Source organism: Psittacula echo (assembly GCF_963264785.1).
Source record: "Psittacula echo genome assembly, chromosome: 8".
Lineage (NCBI taxonomy): Eukaryota > Metazoa > Chordata > Aves > Psittaciformes > Psittacidae > Psittacula > Psittacula echo.
In genome coordinates this window covers 10328048-10348708 of record NC_137744.1, presented here as the reverse complement: position 1 = coordinate 10348708, position 20661 = coordinate 10328048, and the positions used below count along the sequence as shown (strand labels likewise).

General features: G+C 47.1%; 1 protein-coding gene across 1 annotated transcript in view; it reads left to right on the top strand.

The window, feature by feature from the left end:
• Window positions 1-17482, top strand: part of LOC308224686 (gamma-aminobutyric acid receptor subunit gamma-4) — a gene marked incomplete at both ends in the record, with an annotated part of 31783 nt that extends 14301 nt beyond the window's left edge. Inside the window, 6 exons of the mRNA XM_080624854.1 lie at window positions 10227-10447; window positions 11046-11128; window positions 12233-12370; window positions 13864-14016; window positions 15975-16177; window positions 17189-17482. Coding sequence (XP_080480980.1) covers window positions 10227-10447; window positions 11046-11128; window positions 12233-12370; window positions 13864-14016; window positions 15975-16177; window positions 17189-17482 — 1092 coding nt within the window. The remainder of the gene's footprint in view (window positions 1-10226; window positions 10448-11045; window positions 11129-12232; window positions 12371-13863; window positions 14017-15974; window positions 16178-17188) is intronic.
• Between the last annotated feature and the right edge of the window lie 3179 nt (window positions 17483-20661).

Below are 20661 nucleotides of genomic sequence, written 5' to 3'. Positions count from 1 at the left end.
AAATCCTATCCTATAAGTAAAGCATGAAAATGAGCATTTGAAAATAAAAGTCAAAATGAAGCGAGTCAAAGAGATAAGGGTAAAGCAAAAAATGCTTTATGAGCTTATAGAAGAAATGTGTCTGAATGAAATGATGAGCTTGAGGAAATTCATTTTAGGTTTGGCGAATTTTAATATATTTTCAACAAAACTTCCTTTTTTCATTCCAGTAGAAATCAGTTCTCTTTATTTCCTGAAACCAACATCTCCCGTAAAAGGCTGATGTGAAATATGCTAGAAATGTGTTGTGAAATGGAGACCATTTCTCAGAATTCGGTGGCACTGGGTAACCAGAGGCAATATGCTTCAAGGACCTCTTCATGCCTTGATGTTAAAGGCTGAATATTCAGACTATTACATCCCATCTCCGTGCACAGGAAGGGTTTAATTGCCCATGATACAAATTGCAAGCGAGCAGCAGTGGAGCAGTGATACTGCCAGCCGGAGCCTCCCCATGCACCAGGGCTGGTCAGGATGAGGCAGCGCTTTTCCTCTCCTCTCTGCAACCGCATGCATCTCCCCTGTGCCTCTGCACCTTCAGCTTGGTGTCTGTTGTGCTGGTAGGAGGTACATGTTAGGGGCAACAAGTGGGTAGTTAGGTAGATCTTCACATCATGTGCCTCACAGTGGTCGGCAGCAACCCATCCTTCCCTGCTGTAGGTTTGCTGATGCTGCAGCCATTTCATACCAGCGCTGCTGAGACAGACCCCATCAATTCCCAATGCAACAGCTTCTCAAAGCCCCAAGGAAATCATGCTGGCTGTATGGGGCACGGTGTCTGGTCAGGGCTTTGGGTTTGCTGTGTGCTGGTAGCATGGAGGTGATGGTAGCTGGGGACCTTGGTATAAGACTTGCTTGTCCATCTTCATGTCCAGAAGGCTTTGCTGTGAGGATTCCTGTGGTTGTGCTGTGACCTGCAGTTAGCTGGAAATGGCTCTAACCATCTGATGAGCTTTGCTCAACAGGAGAACTGCAGGCAGTGATAGTGGCTCACCCACAGGCAGATGCACATGGGATGTGTGAACCAAAACACTTGTGTGGGTGGTGAAACACCTTGTCTCCATGTGATGGGGAACAGGGAGGTCAGGGTGGGGACTTTGCAAATGCTGTGAGCCTTGTTTCTGATACTTCCCCCCAGTCTGCTTCTGTTTCCCTCCAGCTTTGCCAGTGTACCTGTTACACCTCCCACACCGGACCTGTGCCCCTTGGTCTGCCATTCTCCTCCACAGAAACCCAAAGCCACCTTAGTAGTGTAGTGAGGACACGTGGGGTAGAGAAGTGGGAAAAGCCTGTGGGAGTTAGGTTGGTTGTTCTTACAGCCACAGGGAGAGGTAGGAGGATTATGTTGAGGTGATAACTAGCTGATCTTCTCTTCATTTGCTCCTTGAAAAGAAAAGCTGAAAGCAAAGAGAACTGTAATATTCAAGACAACTATTTCCTTTCATGATCTGGCACTGGTAGACTGACAGACCTGTCCAGAGCTTGCAGCCTTAGTTCGTCACATGGATCTGTGCCCTGTGAGAAGGCACAATGGACCCTGGTTGTCCCTGCCACAACAAAGAGCCACAGTGGTGACATGGCTTGGAGCAGTGTGCCACAGGCATTTGCGGAGTAAATCTCACCAGGAGGCCTGGGGAGAGAGGGTCCCTGCAGAGAAGGCAGGGGATGGAAGCAGTGGGAATGGGATGTCGGGCACCCAGTTTGCACTACAAGGGAGGAGTAAGCCATTGTGTGAAGCCAAGCTGCTCATGACTGGATGTTAGCTCTGCGTGCAGCTTCCTGCAAGCTTCACTCCAGTTCTGCAGCAGCAAGGTTGGGGCTGTTTAGACACTGCTCCTCTCCCACTGGAGCAGTAGGAGTGGAGGTGAAAACATCTCAGCATTGCTGCTATCACAAAAAGCCAAAGGCAGGTCCAAGTGCTGGGGTTTGGCAAGGAGCAGCAGAGAATGGGCTGTCCAGCTCACGGAAACTTTGGACTAAGCTCAAGAGCCAAAATTGATCACTTCTTATGAATGATTTTGGGTTATACAAGCTCTGCCAGTGCATTTCTTATGTCTTATACCCAAACACGTCCTAAAGCCATCTATGAGAGCTGGGGAAGGTGGAGTGGTTGAGTTTTAAAGGAGGCATCTGCAGTAGGCTGGGTCTCCACAAAACGGCTGGGGGCTGGGAACAAAGGCTGGGAATACCAGCCTCCCCTTCTGAGGAGGTTCTTCTTTTGCAGCCGCCTGTCTGCTATGGAATGCGGGCAGCACAGAGCAGCAGAGCTCTGCAGGCCCTGCTTGCCTGGCGGCTGGTGTCCTGGCTTCCAAATGACCATCGCTCTTGGGATGTGTGGATGTATGCCTGGAAAGGAGAACCAGCTGGCCTGGTGTCCCTTCTGTAACTGCAGTCCAGCTTGTTTTGCCTTTCAAATAGCCAGCGGGGGAGACAGAAAGAAATTGTTCTTTCTCTGTAGCCTGATTCTTTCCTCCCAGCTGCTTTCCTCAGCCTGGTACTCCCTTGAAATCTCATTAGGGCTCAGCTGTGATTCTGTGGTGGCTTGAGAAGAACTGCGAAAGGAAAAACAAAATGAAGCGGGGAGAAGGAGCTAAATCAAGGAACTGGCAGGGCAGGAAGGGGAAGCTGGCAAGCACAGCAAGGGGGCATGAGAGACAACGTGAAATAAGTTTCCTTGGAAGAGTCAGTGGAGCAGAGTACTCTGTCTCCATCTCCTCCTCATGGAGGAGGGCATGTATTTAGGAGAAGGCTGTAGTGATTTTCCTGCTCCTTATACTCTGTGACTGGCCACTGTAGGAGCCTCTTGGGACAGAGGGATACTGCCTGACATTGTTGGCCCATTCTTAACCCCTCTAGTTCTGCATCCTGCTTTGCCATGCCATGAAATTCCTGCACTGGAAGGAAGCTTCTGGCTCTGATCCATACAGAAAGCATAGCTCCTATAGTTCCCTGTGTTGGCCACCCTCTCCTTCCTGTCTTGATCTCAAAGCACAACTTCTACAGCAATTTCTTCATCACTAAGGCTCAAGTGGAAGGGATTTTGTCTTTGTAAGACAGTTAGCATCCATCTGAGACCACTGGACACATTTCAGTCCATAGAGAGAGGCAGTCCCTGCCCTGAAGAGATCCTTACTAGGCAAAGCAAAGTCCCATAGGAAGGTGGGATGAGGGTGGGAAATTATATGGGGACAAGCTGCCCATCCCAGACACCTCTTCCCTGGAATGTTTAGGACTGGACGCTGGGATTCATGGGATCTCCTACCTCCCTCTGATTGGTAGAGGGGAGCTGCAGCAGCTGCTCTCCCAGTCCTGGGCAGTATTAGATTGTCCATGCCAGTTCATTTTAATCATGGTGGGTGCCACGGGAATGGGAAATGCAATTAAAGAAGTTCCAGCTTCTCATCTGAATCTGGTTGAGCTGTCCTGGAGGAGCAATCTTGGGGGTTAATGCATGCAGTGAGAAGGTTTGTCTTTTTCTTTTTGTGCTGCCAAACACCCCATGAGCTTAAAGGACAAATTAACAAGAGCACCTGCCTGAAGTGCTATGTATTCACTTCTAGTTATCCTATGTGCTTCTGTCCTCACCTCTTCTCTTCCCCTGCCTGCTCTCTTCTTCTGGCACAAAGTTGCTTCAAGCCCAACATCACAGGGAGCATTTAAGCATTTAGCAGTAAAGTTTGACGTGGAAACAAGATTTTGGACAAGGGTGGCTTTGCTCTGCAAGCAGCCCAGGCATTTTATAGAGATCATGGTAACTGGGCTGCATCCTTGTTTACATCAGACTTTCCACTCAGGGCATGTCTTGTCCTGAGAGTGGTGAAAAACTAAGCTAAAAGGAGGCAGCTCCTTCCCTGTGGTGCTTTGCATAATACTTCATTGAAGTGTTCAGTACCTTCCCTTTTAATTAATTCTGCCCCATCTGTATACATCCTGTACCTACACCTCTGCCTTCTTAGTAATAACCTTGTTGGGGTCAGTGCAGACAGATTGTGCTTCTATAAACAAGAGCCTGGCTGATGCCATGTCTCCATTCAAGGTCTTTCCTTGATCCTTTGGGTAATGACTGTTAATCAGCTGCTGAAACACACACATTCAGGTCAGGTGCTCCTGGGGCTCACAGTAAGAGGCTGCATGTGCCAGGGCACCACAGCAATCAGCCTCCACCTCAGGATGGGATCAGGCATGAGCAGATGTGCGTGTGAATGGGCGGGTAGAGATTTCAGGAGCCAGTACTTGGCTTTGAAAGCCCTGTCCAGTTCCTGCCTGCAGACCCCAAAGGTGAGCAAGCCGTGATTGGAGACTTTGCACTCGACAGAGCAGTATGTACAGCAAGTCTTGTTTGAAGGCTCCTGGCACAAGCACAGAACGTGGTGATGGGTTTTAACAGCAAGTTTGTATTGTAAAAAGAACATTGTTTCAGCTGAGATTCCCTGGGCAGAGGTGAAAAACACTGAGACAAGGACAGCGCTGCTGATGTTGCTGCAGAAGTGAAACAGATGGGAAGTTCAGTGTGTCACCTTGAAAACACGGATCATCAGAGCTCTGCTCCTCTTCTCCTTGTGAGCTCCCCTAGCCACTCTGGCATCATGTCCAGAAAGCTGCCTGGGGTCTGATTTAGATAGAGGAGAGCCTTCAAAACGTAATGAAACTTAGATTCTCATTCTTTTGCTCTTTGTGTTGGGGAGACAGCTCAGAGCAGGGACACGGAGGCATCCACAAGCGAGGTGTCTCACTCACAGGAGAAGCTTGATGCTGCCCAGCTGGTCTCTGAAGTGGTCAGTGTCAGGTGTCAGCATATGCTGTTTGTTAGTACACGTCCTCTCTGCTTGCTGCCTTTGGAGAGTGCTTGCACATGTCATGCTAGAAGCATGTTTCTGCCCTCAAGCTGTAGGGACAAGAAGTGGTGCATCAGATTTGAAGAGTATTGTAAAACAAGGTTATTTTATTTAGTTTATTTATTCCGCCTGGAGAGTGTCTCCTGACTTTTTGCTATTACTGAGAGTGTTCCCTGGGACATGGAGCTCCAGGGATTTGCCAGGATGTTTGCATGCTGGGAGGGATGTGTGGGATGCTGTGGAGAGGAAGATGCTCACCTGTGCAGGGATATAGAGTTGTTGAATGCAGTTCTGTCTGAAGGGGGGATGATTGGGCTGACCCCTGTATTGCAGAAGAGGGAGACTGAAGGAGAAGCTTCCTGGCTTGCCTTGGGCTGCATGGAGCCTCCTATCAGCCCCTGAAATACACCCTATTCCTGGGTCCCTTCCAGTAACTCCTGAGGTCTCACTGACCTGCAGCATCCCAAAGAGCTTGCCTGTAATGGTCCTTTTGCTTAGCTCTGTGATTGACAGCATAGATCCATAAGATTCACATCAGCCCACACGGAATGCTGGCCATACTTCTGAGGAAAGCAGCCTGCTTCACTGTACTGCAGCGAGGGATTTGCTTGGAAGTGCAGAGGAAAGGGACTATATGAATAAAACCAAAATCAGAACAATGAAAGCCAGAATGAGACTGGCTGGGACATAACCTCTCACTGTTATTTAGGATTTTTCCAAACTCTCTCTCCAGCGGAAAAAAATAGAGGAACGTGTTTCCAGGTTCTGTCTTCCCTATTTGGACGTTTTCTTGTTGCTGTTGAATACAAGTGAAGCTGTAAAAGAACACCCTTAAATCCTTAATTTTATCCTATTTTAGGAAAACATTTAAGACATCTTCATCTCATGGCTTTGCTTCTCTCTTGGGCATTTGTCAGAAAGCTGAGCTCTTACAGAACACAGAGGAAGAAGCTCCTAGATAGAAAGAGAGGAGCCATGGGGTACCAATTCCTCTGTATCCCACTAAAGGCATGCTTGAGAAGGGTCAGCTGAATGGCACATGCATTGAGCCATTTGAAAAGGTTCTTGTGGTAGTGCACAACTCCATTTTTTGGTGTACAAGGTAACCTGAAAATACAGACAGCTGATTTCAAGCTGTGTCATGCTAACGCTGTGAGTTTAAGCTGTTAGTCTGAAATTGGGTAGCCCTTACTCATCTGAACCCAGGGTAGAAATTAGTCTAGAGTCCCTGGGGCCAAATCCAACTGGAAATACTGGTTGATTCCCAATATGTGTGCACATACAGAGGTAAGAGAAGAGGCTCAGGAAGGAGCGAACTGGGGCCAGACTGGATGTTCTGGCTGTATTTGGATGTCAGGAATGGAATGGGTGCTCTGGGGCTGTGAAGGTTAGGGCGGAGTGGCTGAGGTGACCCACGGAGCACGGCTTAGGGCAGCACGCTGAGAACACTGGCCAGCTCCAAACTCTCTTGTGCTGGGGACTGGCTGATTTCTGAACCTGTTCATTTTCCTTTGGATAGAAAATTTGGGGGTTTTCTTTGAAATGACTTTTCACATGGAAATTGCATGGCTTTTTACTTAAACTATGGCTTTAAAAATGAAAGGGTTTGTGAGTGCAGTAAAATCTTTTTGTTGTTGCTTTATTTCTTTTCTTCCAAGATGAAATATTCTTGTCAACTCCACATCCCTTTATTTCCCACAAATGCTTTTTTGCAGGACAGGTTTTTTCCATTAAGTGTTTTCAGATCTTGCCTTTTTTTTGGAATTGGGTTTCCACCAGCATCCATGCTGCCCACATGAGGAAAATGAGGACTGAGCAGTGATGTGTAGCAGTGCTGTGTGATGACAGTAACCAAGGGGACGAGCAGGGACATGCTGAAAGGCTGAGCTGGGCACGAACCCGTACAGCTAGCACCAGAACTGGATGAAGTCACATAGAATCATAGAATGGTTAGGGCTGGAAAGGACCTTAAGATCATGATAGTATTTAGGATAGGCAGTGATTGCCTTATGGGTAGTTTGATTCATCATTCTGTGACTGAAATTTGATGTAAAACTACACGCATGCCAACATGCGTGTGCTACCCCACGTGTGATCCAAATGGCACAACCTAACTGAAGAGTGATTCCTCTTATTTCGTTAGCTCCTTCTGGTTGAAAACACTAAAAAAGCCCGTGCTTTGACAGAGAAGTTAACAACCCCCATGTGCTGCGCAGCAGATGGTACTGTAGTGTTGGAGGCGTATTTTACAATAACCTTTTTCTACACAGGGAAATTGAGGTATTGAGAAGTCTCTTTCTGATGCCTGAGAATGAATCAGGGGCAGACAGAAACTACAGGGGTGCAGGAAGCAAGTTTTAGGGGCTGAGCTCATCCTGCCAAGTTTCAGCTATTCAGCCTTGATCCGCCTGGACTCTTGTAAGGTCAGTAAGAGTGAAGCACTTCCAGAAGACAACTTGGACTGCATCATATTGGGATCTCCCTCCAGAAGTATGACCACAGGGAACCCATGGTCAAACGCCTCCTATTTTAATCAGATATCAACACCTAAGTGGAATCTGGTTAATGCTCGGAGAAAGGTCTGAGCACTTTGCTCCCCCTGCAGAGCCACAGTCGTGCAAGGTTCCCCAGCATCAATGCAAACCTCACCTGGGGCAAGCAGTGCTAAAGTCTTCAGGAACTGGTTTAAACCCAGCCAGCAACCAAGCACCACACACAAACAGTGATGGGGGAGAGAACTGGAAGGGTAAAAGTGCTCCCAAAGGCTGGAGCATTCTTATATAAATCTTGCCTCAGATAATTCTGAATGAAAATACATTTGTAAATGCCAACATTTCCCAATGGGTTCCTCATATACAGGCAAGGGAGCCAGCTCAGCTACTAAGTTCTTCCTCATGAATAGCTGTGCTAATAATAGCCTCTGAAATTAGATCAAACACCAGGACAGTGACAATAACAGCTCAGGTTTTTCAGAAGAGCTGAATGACTTGTGCACTACACCTTTTGTAAAGGCTGGCTATGAATGGCACAAGAAGAGCTCTTTAATGCTCATCCCTTCTGAAAATCTCTGCTTGACAACAAATACTAAACCCCTGGGATAGCTGACCCTCCACTCTCCCAAAACATTAGCACTGGCTATCCCAGCGCTGAATAGTGAACTTCCCAGCAGGACATCTAACCTGAGCAGCCACCCCAGAAGCAAGAGCTCACAAATGACTCCAGTCAGGAGTTAGAAATTGATAGTGGCATCTAACATGGATTTATAATTGCATTTTTGGTTGCTTTCTTCTACTACAGAGCTACTGCTTAGGAGGAGCGATATAAGCTCGTACTGGCTCAAACAGGGTTTTCAGGGGTGGGGGAGAATATGTCAAATGTTATTTTAGCCCCAACAGCTGGAAGCTGGCAAGGAAAAGAAAACAGCCCCAAGCAGAATAAAGTCAGGCCTCCCCATATATGTAATTTTCTTAGGCTGTCATTACCCCATCTTGTCCCTGCTGTGCCAATGCTTATTTGCCCATCTGCGGGCTCTATTTCAGTGTTTCACAGCCCATCCATGCCTTCATCACCACATACCCTACATCCAAGCAATACCTAGTGCGATCCAGAGCACTCAGATGTTGGAATGGGCTCTTCCCACCTCCTGCCCTGGGGCAGTGGCTATGCTTGTGCACTTGGCTTTGGGGGCTGTTGCTATCCTTGCTCAGTCTCCTCATGTCTGTTTTGAATGAACTGCAGGGGCAATGCCATCACTTTGGACATGCTGCATCTGTCTGCATTTAGAGATATGTGAGGACCTCATCCCTGTCACCTTTGCTCATCCCTGTGTCTAACCAGGGTGAAGGATCAGCCCAGAGAGAGACTCGGCCGCCTGATGGCAAATGTTCTTTTCTCGTGAGCTCATTCCTATGCAAGGGACGTTTTTGGTACCAATCACTCATCGCCGGTTGGCTGACAATGGAGCGAGGGGGAGGAAAGTGAAGTGGGGTGTCATAAGCTGCCCTGCTCTGCCTGCCCCAGCAGGACAAGCTGTCCAAGGGAGCGCGCTAAGAGCACAGCATCTATTTTAGCAGCATGTTTGAGGAGTCGGCTCTGAACCAGCAGCAAGGGCAGCAGAGGGAGGGTGTGCTGCAGTCATAAAAATTCCACCAAGATAAATCAATAGAGGGAGGAGGAGAATGAGAGGGAGAGATGGCAAAGTCAGACATTGTTCATCTCTGTCCCCAGGAGAGAGGGAGATAATGCCTTTGTGGTCATGAGGGTTTAACAGGAGCAAAAGGGAGCAAAGCCCAGGTTGGGGAGGAGCTGGCAGGAGCAGGTGACAGTGTTTACGATGGGCTGGTGGAAGTGGACTTGGGGGTCTGGTTCAGTCAGGCACTGAGTGCCACACAGGCTCCTGTATGACACTAATTAGCACCTTCTCAGGCAGGTTGAGAAAGAGGGTAAGGAGCAAATTGGCTTGCAGCAGCAAGCAGCAGAACGCTGGGTTAATAAGGTGGACTGCTGCCAGCCCAATCCGGGCAGAAGCTGCCTCTCAGACATGCTAGTTAGGGGTGAGCTTGGACACCCTCTCCCACTAAAACCAAAGGTCCTCATCTTGTGGAAACTCCGTGTTCTGTCTGCAAAAGAACATGGTGCAACCTTGGTCAAGCTTTTGAACAGGTTGCACCAGGAGCTGGGTCCACAGCAGCCCCTGCCCCAGCTTCCTTTTCTAATCTTCAGCAAGGAGTATCTGCCCAGGAGCCCATAGTGCCCTGGTTTTCTATATAAACCATTTACAGTCTAAGTCCTGCAGTAAGGGATGGATTCTTATTAGGTTTATGCACAACACTACTATTGCTATATGTACAAATTAGGTGTATGGAGCACTCCTGGGCTGTGTCCTAATAACTAACAGAAAGAGCTGTCTGCTTGCCTTCTCTGGTAAGGTGGCAAGCAGCTTTCCTTGCCTGTGTTTGAAGGGTGTAGCCAAACTTAGGGTTGGATTCAGCCTACATCTACACTGTCCCTTCATGCCTCTGCTTAAAAGGAGTGTTTGGCTTGAGTTGTCCATCAAGAGGAAGCCGAGGCCCTTGTTTGTATGGTCTTGGTTTTCTAGCCATGGATCAGGCGAAACGTGCTATGGCTCAGCACACCAGTCAATACACAGGTCTTTCCATGTGTGCCATGGATGTCCTGACCCTGAGCTAAAGATGAGCCTAGAAAGGTGTCAGTTGTCACTAAAACCTTCTCTGAGGCTTAAAAAGCAGATATTCTGACTGTAACTCCAGAATGGTGCTACAGAGCAGAGAACAGGGCTATGCTTTGCCTGAATCCCTCTCAGAAAGACACATTCTTCCTTCTCTTTCACAGGAATACACCATTGATATCTTCTTTGCTCAGACATGGTATGACCGGCGTCTTCGTTTCAACAGCACTCTGAAGGCCCTCACGCTCAACACCAATATGGTGAGCCGCATCTGGATCCCAGATACCTTTTTTAGGAACTCCAAGCGGGCTGATTCCCACTGGATAACCACTCCTAATCAGCTCCTTCGCATCTGGAATGACGGAAAAGTGCTCTACACGCTCAGGTACATCCAGCAGGCGCTGTAGCTGGCTGCTGAGGTGAGGGAACAAGGAGCTGGTCAAAGCAGAGCAGGTTTCCAGGTGGCCTGTGACAGAGTAGTGGGGATGTGTCTCACAGTGCTGATGGCAGTAGATGTGCAGTACTGGTTGCAGAATGGGCGTCCTCTTCCCAGGATGAGGGCTTTCAAAAAATCAAACTATTTTTCCATATAATGCCTAAAAAAAAGTTAAAACTACAAATGGTTTCCTAAACCAAAGTCCTTTAAATGTTAATGTTGGTCAGTCCATCTATTTCATTCTGATAATAAACATTTAGCTTTTGTTCCCACAGATTCTCACTCCCATAAATGAATCTCAAAAACTTACCAAATAAAAAAGGCTTTTTGAATGTGAAAATTAGATGTTTTTTCTCACTTTAGAAATACCCAAACATATGTTTTGTTTTGGTGCTGTGTTGAAATGTTCCTGCAAACAGACTGATCTTCAACAAATTAGTGTTTCTCTCTCAAGGAAGCGAGAATCCCTCTGTCACATTGTGGTGTTGGAATCAAACTACCTTCAACACAAAATCTCAGCCTCCTTCTCTCTCGCTTCCTCTCTCAGGCTGACGATCGAGGCTGAATGTCTGCTCCAGCTGCAGAATTTCCCAATGGACACTCACTCCTGCCCTTTGGTTTTTTCCAGTTGTGAGTATACATGTATTGTTTAAATAGTTTTAGAAGGCAAGTAGAAAAACCTCACTAGCATAGAACTCTTTCAGGAAGACCATCCTCCCTCTTCCACCTAATCTGTATGACTCTCTTCTTGGACCATTACCCACCATGCCCTGAAGCCTCCTCCCGCTCCTGGGCTAGCAGAGCCTGTCTTCAGGGACAGATTCACAGCACCTCTGAGTTTCCCTTAATTTGGGTGGAAAGTTAAGGGTGATTATTCCACTGATCTTCTGATCATTCTAGATAAATGGCACCCGTTCTGCCTTGCATCTTCTCCCTTTCTCCCACCCTCTGAGTTGACAGCTTGGCTTTTCAGACCTCAACTCAGAGCCTCAGACCTCCCCTCCTAGTCCCCACTTGTCTATTAGCATTAGCAGAAAGGGCTGTTGATGTTGGCACATCCCCACTGATAATTTTGCAGGGAGCCTTTCTGTACCAAGAGATTCCTGTCCTCACTCGTTGCTTGGAAAACTGGTTTAGTCATCTTAGCTCGGGTTCGCCTCTCCCGCTTCCCCTGCCACTGAAGAGATGTAGCTCACACGGCTCTGAAGTGCCTCAGAGAGAGGCAGCATGCTGAGGAGATATCATCCCCTCATCTCCCACCATCCCTCGTTCTTTGCTAATTAACGGTACATGCCCCACATGCTTGATAATTAGAAACACACTTTTATTTGGCTGCCAAACTCTCGCTCCTTCCCTACTCTGAAGAACTCTTTCGTAGGTGTCAAGGTCCCTGCTTCACAGTAGGTTTGTTTCTTTGCCAAGAAAACCAGAGCCAGGAGAAGCCATGAAGCAGCCTGCAGGAGCCAGGTCCCCTTCTCCATGGAGAATGCACCCTTCCTTTTCCATACATAGATCAATTTCTAGGGTGAGAGATACAGAGATAGTCAGAGCAGTCACAGCCGTGCTACCTCCCTTGTTGGCAGCTTTGTATTCCTGGTGTACTCATGCTTGAGAAAGGAAGGTAGTCATGAGGAGCAGTGAAGGTCCAACAAACATCAGAAATACCTGCTGAAATTCCAGTAAGCTGGAAGGGTATGATGAAGTCTTTCACTGATGTCCTCATGCTTTTCCCAGATGGATACCCACGCGAGGAGATCGTCTATCGCTGGAGACGCTACTCCATTGAGGTCTCTGACCAGCGCACTTGGAGGCTCTACCAGTTTGACTTCACTGGCCTGAGGAACACCTCAGAAGTTCTCAGGACTGGGGCAGGTGAGGCAAAGGGAGCCAGCCCACAGAAAACACCAGTGTGGTGGAGACCTCATGGGAGGGAAAGGAGTCATCAGACAGCTCCACAGTGGTGGGGAAGGAAGGTCACAATGACACAGTTAGAGAAATGTAAGGGTGAAGGGATGGACCTTTGCTTGAGGGAGCAGATGTGCTGGAGGTGAAGGGTGAGGGGAAGACAAAGCAGCACTAGGACAAAGCTACTGACATCTGTGAACTGTGACAATGCTGATGTGAATGAAGCTATCTCTAACCGAAAGGTCAGGAGGGAGAGGAGGCGGAGCTCTCTTCCTGCAGTTTGTGCATACTGTATGATCTCTGGGTGATGCTTATAATCAGAACAAGGGTGGAGAAATCAGAACTTTCCCCCTGTAAAATTGTGTGGGGTGAAGAACACCCAAGTTATGCTTGAAGAGATGGAAAAAGGCTGCATGTGTGAAGAAACCCAGGAATGGAGGCCCTCTGGCTCCTTCTTCTCATAGTAGCTCACATCCCCACTCCTTTCCACAGACAACAGAGGAAAGCTTCTTTGGATTCCTGCAGACGGGATCAGTTCATATGTTTTAAGCCCTCTGAAGCAGCCAGTTGAGGTAGTGCTGCAGAAAGCTGCTGTTGCCAGCACCAGCAGCCAGCCTCTAACCAGGGTAGAAAAGGCAGCACAAACCAGGACAAGAAGTGATGCAGTCAAAGTGTCTTAAATGCACCAGTGTCTGTCTGATGTTTGTAGTTCTCTTTTCTCGTAATTGCTTGCAAGCTCCATCTTAACCCTGGAGTGTCAGGTGGCTTTTTTCCAGTACTCACTAGGAGTCTCTGAAAAAGAGGGAGAACCTCGGCTGTAAGTTGCCAAATGAGCAATTAGGATGTACAGCACCACATGCCTTTTCCAGGGACAGAACTAGAGTCTCAATGGAAGTGATTGAAGGACTCCTCCTTTGTTACAGCTCAGGTAGATAGTTAGTGAGCCAGGCCGTGTAGCCTGTTACAGCTAAATAGCTTCAATCGAAAAGAAACCTTCACAGCAATCAGCTGAAGATGAATACTCGCTGTAGTTTCTTCCCTGAAACTTTTCCAGTCTGTTTTTCAGTGTGCTTGGACACACAGCCAGGGCTGTACAAAGGCAGCCTGGTGGCCACATAGCCAGGCAGCCAGTTGGGTAATCACAAACTCAGCTCTTACATTAGTCACAAAGACATTAAGTCAGACAGCTACAGAGCCAGACAGGTAGCTGTAGAGTCCATTAGCCATAAAACCAGCCAGCCACAATGCTGGAGAGTCACTAAACCTACCGAGCCAGCCACACCGCTGCCCATGGAGCTCACAACCTGGGCAGCCACAAAGCCAGTCACAAAACCAGCTGGCCAGGCAGTTAAAACTGCAAGAAATCCTTATCCAAAACACTCCAAATTCTGAAACTTTGCTGATTTTTGAGTTTTAGGAAGGCACGTTGTGATTCCAATGTCTCTGTTACTTTTTCCTAGGGGAGTATATGGTGATGACAGTTTCTTTTGACCTAAGTAGACGTATGGGTTACTTTGCCATTCAGACCTACATTCCCTGCATCCTGACTGTTGTTCTTTCCTGGGTTTCCTTCTGGATCAAGAGAGACTCTACGCCAGCCAGGACATCTCTGGGTAAGAGACAGGTTGTTGCCTGTCTGATGCTTGTTGAACTCTGCAAGGCTTGCAGACAGTGTTGAGGTCAAAAAACTCCTTAAGCACTTTTCTGTGCCATTTTCTGGCATCATTCAGCTTACTGGAGGATAGTCCATTCTTCCATCTTTGTCTGTGTAACACTGTCCTCAGGCTCAACCAAATCTCCAGCTGTGCTAGCTTGGGCTACTGGATTATTTCAGGGTAGCGCAACACTCTCATATCTCAATCTGAGACCTGAACACAGCCTTTTCCAAGTTGACAATGTGGTATTCTCATGTACCAAAAAGGAGAGGGAAGGGGTGAGCTGTGCCATTGCGGTGCTGGTCAAAGGGCTCCTGTCACATGTGTGCATTCTGCATTTCCTCAACCCTTTTCAAGGGGTCAGTGTAGGACCAGTGACATGAAGGTTGTAGGGTAATGAACAAAGTTGCTCAGCTGTACCCACAGAGTCCCAGGCTCTGGCAGGATGTGGCAGCCCTGTAGGTACAGCCTTTCTCTGTCAGTCACGCCACAGTGGGAGTCCAGGATGTGGCAACAGCTCTGCCTGTTGTTTAGATTTTCTCAGCAACCTGCGGTGGCTCTTTGAGGCAGGAAAATGCTTATGTTGATTGAATCCTGCTCTGATAGGCACTAGAGAGGTCTTTACGAACATTAAATGCACTTCGGCTGTCAAGCTCTGCTTCCCAATGCTATCCTTCCCATCAGCCCCACTGACTTTCCCTTCAATAGCATTCCCAGCCCTGTCTGCAAGCCTCTGAGGGGAGGGAGGGAAGAGGAGAGGCGAGGGCTATCAGCATCAGGCAGGGCTATTCAGAATCCATCCATTCTGACCATCTCTCCCTGCCTCCCTACCAAAATCAATTTATTTGGTGGCCATGGATAGAGCAGGAAGAGGAATGGAGTGTCATTTCCAATGGAGATGAGGGAATGCTATAGTCTGTGGCTGGGAAAGGAATGAACAGCAAGAGGCAAAATGTTCTGTGCAGCTGACACCACTATGGTGGCTGACTCAAAAAACAAAGGCAAGTTTTCCCAGGGGGGGCCATCTCTACGAGAAGGGACCTCAGCACATCAAGAGCGATGTATTCTCTCCAGAGTCCCTGCTATCCTTAATACAAATGATCCTCAGTATGTTTCAAACCCGCCAGTCTATATTAAGGAGATGTAAACTGGACCAGTTCCATTGGCATTTCAATATATGAGAAGTCACATCACATCTGCTAACGCAAATACAGAAGGAAAATATGTAAATCTCTTGTTATGCTGCCACCCTGAGCCATTGGGCTGACCCAGGAAAGGGTGGCAGGTTGGTTTAGATGAATGCTAGAGAAGGAGGAACAGGAACTGGTCCTGTTCCACATCCTAAAAAGCAGTGGATGATGGATCATGGTACCAGCAGCGGATATTTTGTTCTATGAGCATTACTGCTGCAGCGAAAAAACAATTCCAAGCCCCATTCAAGTAGAAAGAGATTCCTTATCATCTCCTCCCCACTTGCTCTCTACATCAAGAAATTAATAGATTGTGAAGAGCTGCCTCTGAAGTGACAAGTAGGTTGAAAGCTTATGGGTAAGAATTAGAGACCAAGGAGAGAAAAGGATTCTTGTGACTGGAGTTTACTACATTACCCTCCCATTATCAAAGCTTCCTTTCCTGTGTACAATCTTAAGCAGAGTCCGAGATCCCCACTCCTTTACCAGTCCATATTGGTGGCCTGTGTGACACTTGGGTTTTGAACAGCTTTTCTTCCATAGAGCATTGTTAGAGGGAGCCTCAAGACCTGAGTCTTTCTGAGCAGAGCAAAAACGGGACCAAACAACCAGTGGAATTTCTGTCACACAGAAGAGTGTAAATGGGGATGTTTGGGGAGAGTTGGATGCAGGTAGAAGACAGAAGTGCTCCTCTTTATTACTAAAACCATCTCTTTTCTCTTTTAGGTATCACAACTGTGTTGACGATGACCACCCTGAGTACCATCTCCCGCAAGCACCTTCCCCGTGTTTCCTACATCACAGCCATGGACCTCTTTGTCTCTGTGTGCTTCATCTTCGTCTTTGCAGCTCTCATGGAGTATGCTACACTTAACTACCTGGTGGGAAACAAGAAACCAGTTGAGCACAACAACAGGAAAGCCAGGCTGGTAGGTCAAAGGGGCCAGCAGAGGTGGGTGCTGTTAGAACCCCAAGCTATTTAGAAATGTCCCTCCTCAGCCTGCATGGAAATTGCTGATCTGGTTTAATGCCTGACCCACACTGTTTATAAGGTCCTCGGACCACTCTGTGGGCTAGGTCTGAGCCCCTGAAAGATGAGACACAACTAGAAAAAGCAGCTGATGCTCCCTTAGACAAGAAGGTCCCTGTCAGAGCCAGAAACCTCTTCAAAATTGCTGTAGAGCTTATCGGTATAGTTTATGATAACTCACATAACCAAATGTAAATGTCCGCTTTAAGACAGGGTGATCCACGTTCTTCTCTTTATACTGCTACACAGAGGTGCAGAAGTACACTTTCTTTTATGGTCTGTACCCTGGAAGACCTGAGTATAGGAATAGTGAACACTGTGTTCATCATCCTCTCGAGATCTACCCAAGCTCATGGCAGGGACTTCTGACACATCACCTGAAACAGGCTTCTGAATTGAGACAGAACTGAAACCAAAGACAGTCTCATTGCCCAGCATGGGTGGAGAGGACTCTTCTCTGAGGCTGATTATACACCTCTTCTCCTGGGCCAAGAGGTTATGAGTACATGCTGCCTTTCCCCAGCAACTTACAGCAACCAGAAGACACATCTGGACTGTGTGCTGTGTCCTCAGAGACAATGAGCTCAGGGGAATGGGGAAAGAGGCTAGCATGGCTGAAACCAAACAGGTCCTGTTTCTGCACTGACTGTTAGCGGCAGAGGTGGAAAAACAGAGCAATTAGATCTTTGCTGACTAAGGCGATGCCCTAGGGTGCCAGGGAGGAAAATCACAGTCATGCAGGTAGCTGCTAGTCTCCACAGTAGGCCAAGGTGGTGACTTACAACCAGGTGCATTGGACAGCACCTATGCTATGAACTGACCTATTGCCAAGTGGAGGGGTTTGGATGTCTAGAACAGGTTTTCTTACCTTTTTCTTCCCTTTAATTCACCTACTCCCCCCCCATTACAGCCGCCTACCTGTGCACAGGTGATGCCATCCTTTACCACCATCAACATCAACAACATCATGCACTGGCCCGCAGAGATCGAAGATGATGAGGATGAAGACCCTGGTTCCCCATGCTTGGAGGGAAAGGAATGTGAGAGATTCTTCTGCTGCATTGAGGACTGTCAGACAGGAATGTGGCGGGAGGGAAGGGTTCGTATTCACATCTCCCGCCTGGACTCCTACTCCCGTGTATTTTTCCCCACCGCCTTCCTGCTCTTCAACATTGTCTACTGGATTGCCTATCTCTATCTCTAGCTGTTCTTTGTCGTCAGCTGGAATGGACTGGAGACCAGCAAGATGGGCTTCTCAAGGAGCATAGAGAACATCTCTTCCATTGTAGTTGATTGTCAGTCTGAACAATCCAACCTGGTGATTCCCTCTTCCTGCTCTCATCTCTTCTGAGAAGAACAGACAGCATTTTTTTAGCCTTCTAACATACGTTTTTAGAGAATCTACCCTTCCCCAAGAACCCTTTCTCCAGCACCACCAGCATTTTACTCCTTGTAAAATTGCCCAAAACCATCCTGTTCCCACATCAAAAATTAGGGATTTTGTCAAAAGCAAAAACCTTAATTTGTTTAATTTTCCCATCCAACCCATGGGAAATGATGGCAAACGGAGTTTTCTGTATAGTTATTTAGACTGCAAAGGAAATAAAGTAGATCTCACAGCTTCTGCACCACTTCCTCCAGAACAGACTTTGTGAAGTACTAGAGGCTTGGGAAGGGCAGAAGGAAGGAAGTGTCTAAGAAGGCAGCAATACAGCTTTTCCACAGTGGCTGAGCTTGGCTAAAATGTTTTGAACCTTCCCAGGAAGCTGACAGTGACACTTGCATGGATGGAGCGGCTGTGAGTCTCCCCGTAGAATATCGCATTCCTTATGGATCACTCCACTTGTTGTACTAAGGGGCACCCAAGGCATCCACCCAGTCAGGCGTTGCTGTTTCTCGTCAGATGGTGGTAAAAAGCTCTTCACAAGTTTGGAAGGCCCATCTGCCTTACTGGAGCAGACTCTTCAGGGCACACAGTGACATTCTGCTTTGTGATCAGGACTCTGAGCACGCGATGCAGCTTACCTTGGGCATAGCCAAAAGAGGGAGAAAGTCCCTATGCTAAAAAGACCAGAACTAGTCTTGCGAGCCTGTTGTGACATAGCTTTCTTTTGCCTGTTTCATGTGAACTAGGCCTTATTGCACCATGTGTCATAGAAGGGCAGTGCTCTCTTTCACTGGTTGAAACCATCAGATCTCTGCTTGGTAGCAGCTGCTAACCTGAGAAAGGGGTAATAGAAAAGAGAATCTGATCTGCTACCAGTGCTGCACCTATCAGTGGTGGGGAGAGAGAGCGTTCCTGCAGCTCCAATGTGTTTCCTTATGTCTGTTTTGTTTTTCCATAATTACATAAAAAACCAGACCACTAAACTGAATGGCTCTTCCCAGCTGCATCAATACTTCACCATTTTCTGTCTAAAATCAGGAAATGGAGCAAGTCGCCCTCGTAGATTTCAGGAAGGTCATAGTGAGATGGTTCCTTATGGTCCATTGTAAAGGGATAGAGAAATGCATAACACCATCTCAACTGGGAAGAAACTGCATAATGTAAAAGAGGAAACTCAGGCCCAAGGTCCATAATGTGTAAATCGGCTACCCCCCACCATTTATACCAACTGCTGATGTGGGCCACAGCATGACCGAGAAGCAATATGCCATTAATAGTTAGTGTGTAAATTACAAACAAAACACTCTTTTTAAAACCATCAGGTTTTAGAAACGATTAGTACTTCAAAGGCTTGCCACAAGAAGAAAGCCAGCATGGCTGCAGAGACACGTTAGTTAGCAGAGACAAGTTAGGAATGGCTGGCTCACTGGACAGCTTACAGAGGTAGGAGGTTTTACATGTTCTTAGAGAGCAATTTGATCTCATTTAAAGATGCATTTTGACACTGTTAAATGTGAGCTGGATAATGAAGTGTCATGTTTAATTCATTCATAAATACAGCCTTACCTTAGTTCCAGAGGAACAGGTAGAGCACCTAATTAAGTATACAGTAGTACAGCACTCAGCTAAGTCTAACCTAATGGGGTCAGACCAGCATAGCTCTGGAAGGGGAAACTGTGCTTGTCTAACCTGTTACAGTTCTTCTTTTAAAATACCAAGTAAGAGACAAAGGTTATCCAGAAGCATAATTTACTTAGCTGCTCCGACAGCTTTTGAAAGGATGAGAAGGAATTATGGCGGGTGGTTCTAACTAAGGAAATTGATTTAGCAAAAGAATTGTTAAGGAGGTTCTAATTAGAGGAAATTAACTAAGGAGAGGGGGAAAAAGAATTGTTAAGGCGGCTCTAATTAGAGGAAATTAATGTTTTAGAGAGAAAGACACAGAGAGGGAGAAGTCTAAGAAAAGAATCAAAACAACTTCCAGACAAGGAGAGCTGCCGGGTGACAGCGCCGACTCCCAGCCAAGCAGGTTGATGTTCTGCTCCTGATAGCAAAGCTCTATTAGATGTAGCAACAGAAAAGCCTCCTATGACTCAACCACACATCAACAGGGAGCTGGATTAAACAGGGTCCTGTGATCTCTGCGGGGAGCCAAAAGGAAAGAGCATCCTAGATTAAAACTGGCTCACGTGACAGATGCTGAGTGAAGCGAGTCTTCACATGTCAGAAGGCAGCTGGTAGCATGTGTGTGGGACAGGGCACCCTGGTGGCAAACCAGAGTCTGTGCCAAATATGCTCATTAACAGAACAGTGGTATAAAAGGTGTGCTGGCAATGCAGGCTGCAGTGAGCACAGGCAGCAAAACGTGGAAGGGGAGCATCTGAGAAAGGGATGAAGGAAGGGAAAATTTAACATCCATGTGCAAAGGAGTCCAAGCATCTGCAATTCACTGTAGCTTTGAAGCACTTGAGAGCCTTGAAGGACACAGATGATCATCATGGGGACCAGAGGACAGACTTCAGCAGCTTGTTGACATTAGGCACTTTACAGAATCAGCCAGGAGAGAAGCAAGTTGGACAAGAGCCCTAAAAGGATGACAGGGACTTGGGCAAAGTAGACTTGAAAAATTGTAAGATTTCACCAAAAAAAAAGATAAAGCCGACACACACCTAGGTAATTTAACCAATGACAGAGGATTTGACAGGGGAAAATAGTGTAGTGTGGGTGGGAGCACAAGGAAGCTGATTACTAAGGCTGGGGAAGGAGGAGGGAGGGGGCTTTTTGGCTTAGGGAAATCTGTGCCCATCATAAATAACTTAATAAATAAAGGCATGCACAAATCAATCATGTTTTTAAGTTTCTACAGTATCTCAAAAAAAGGAAAGTTAAGAAAAGCCAGAAAGAAAAATCCACCTTTTTTTTTGGAATTACTTTGCAAAGTCCAGGCTCCTCAAAATAAGGTTTCCCTGCTCATAGCAGGGAATCCAGGGTACAAA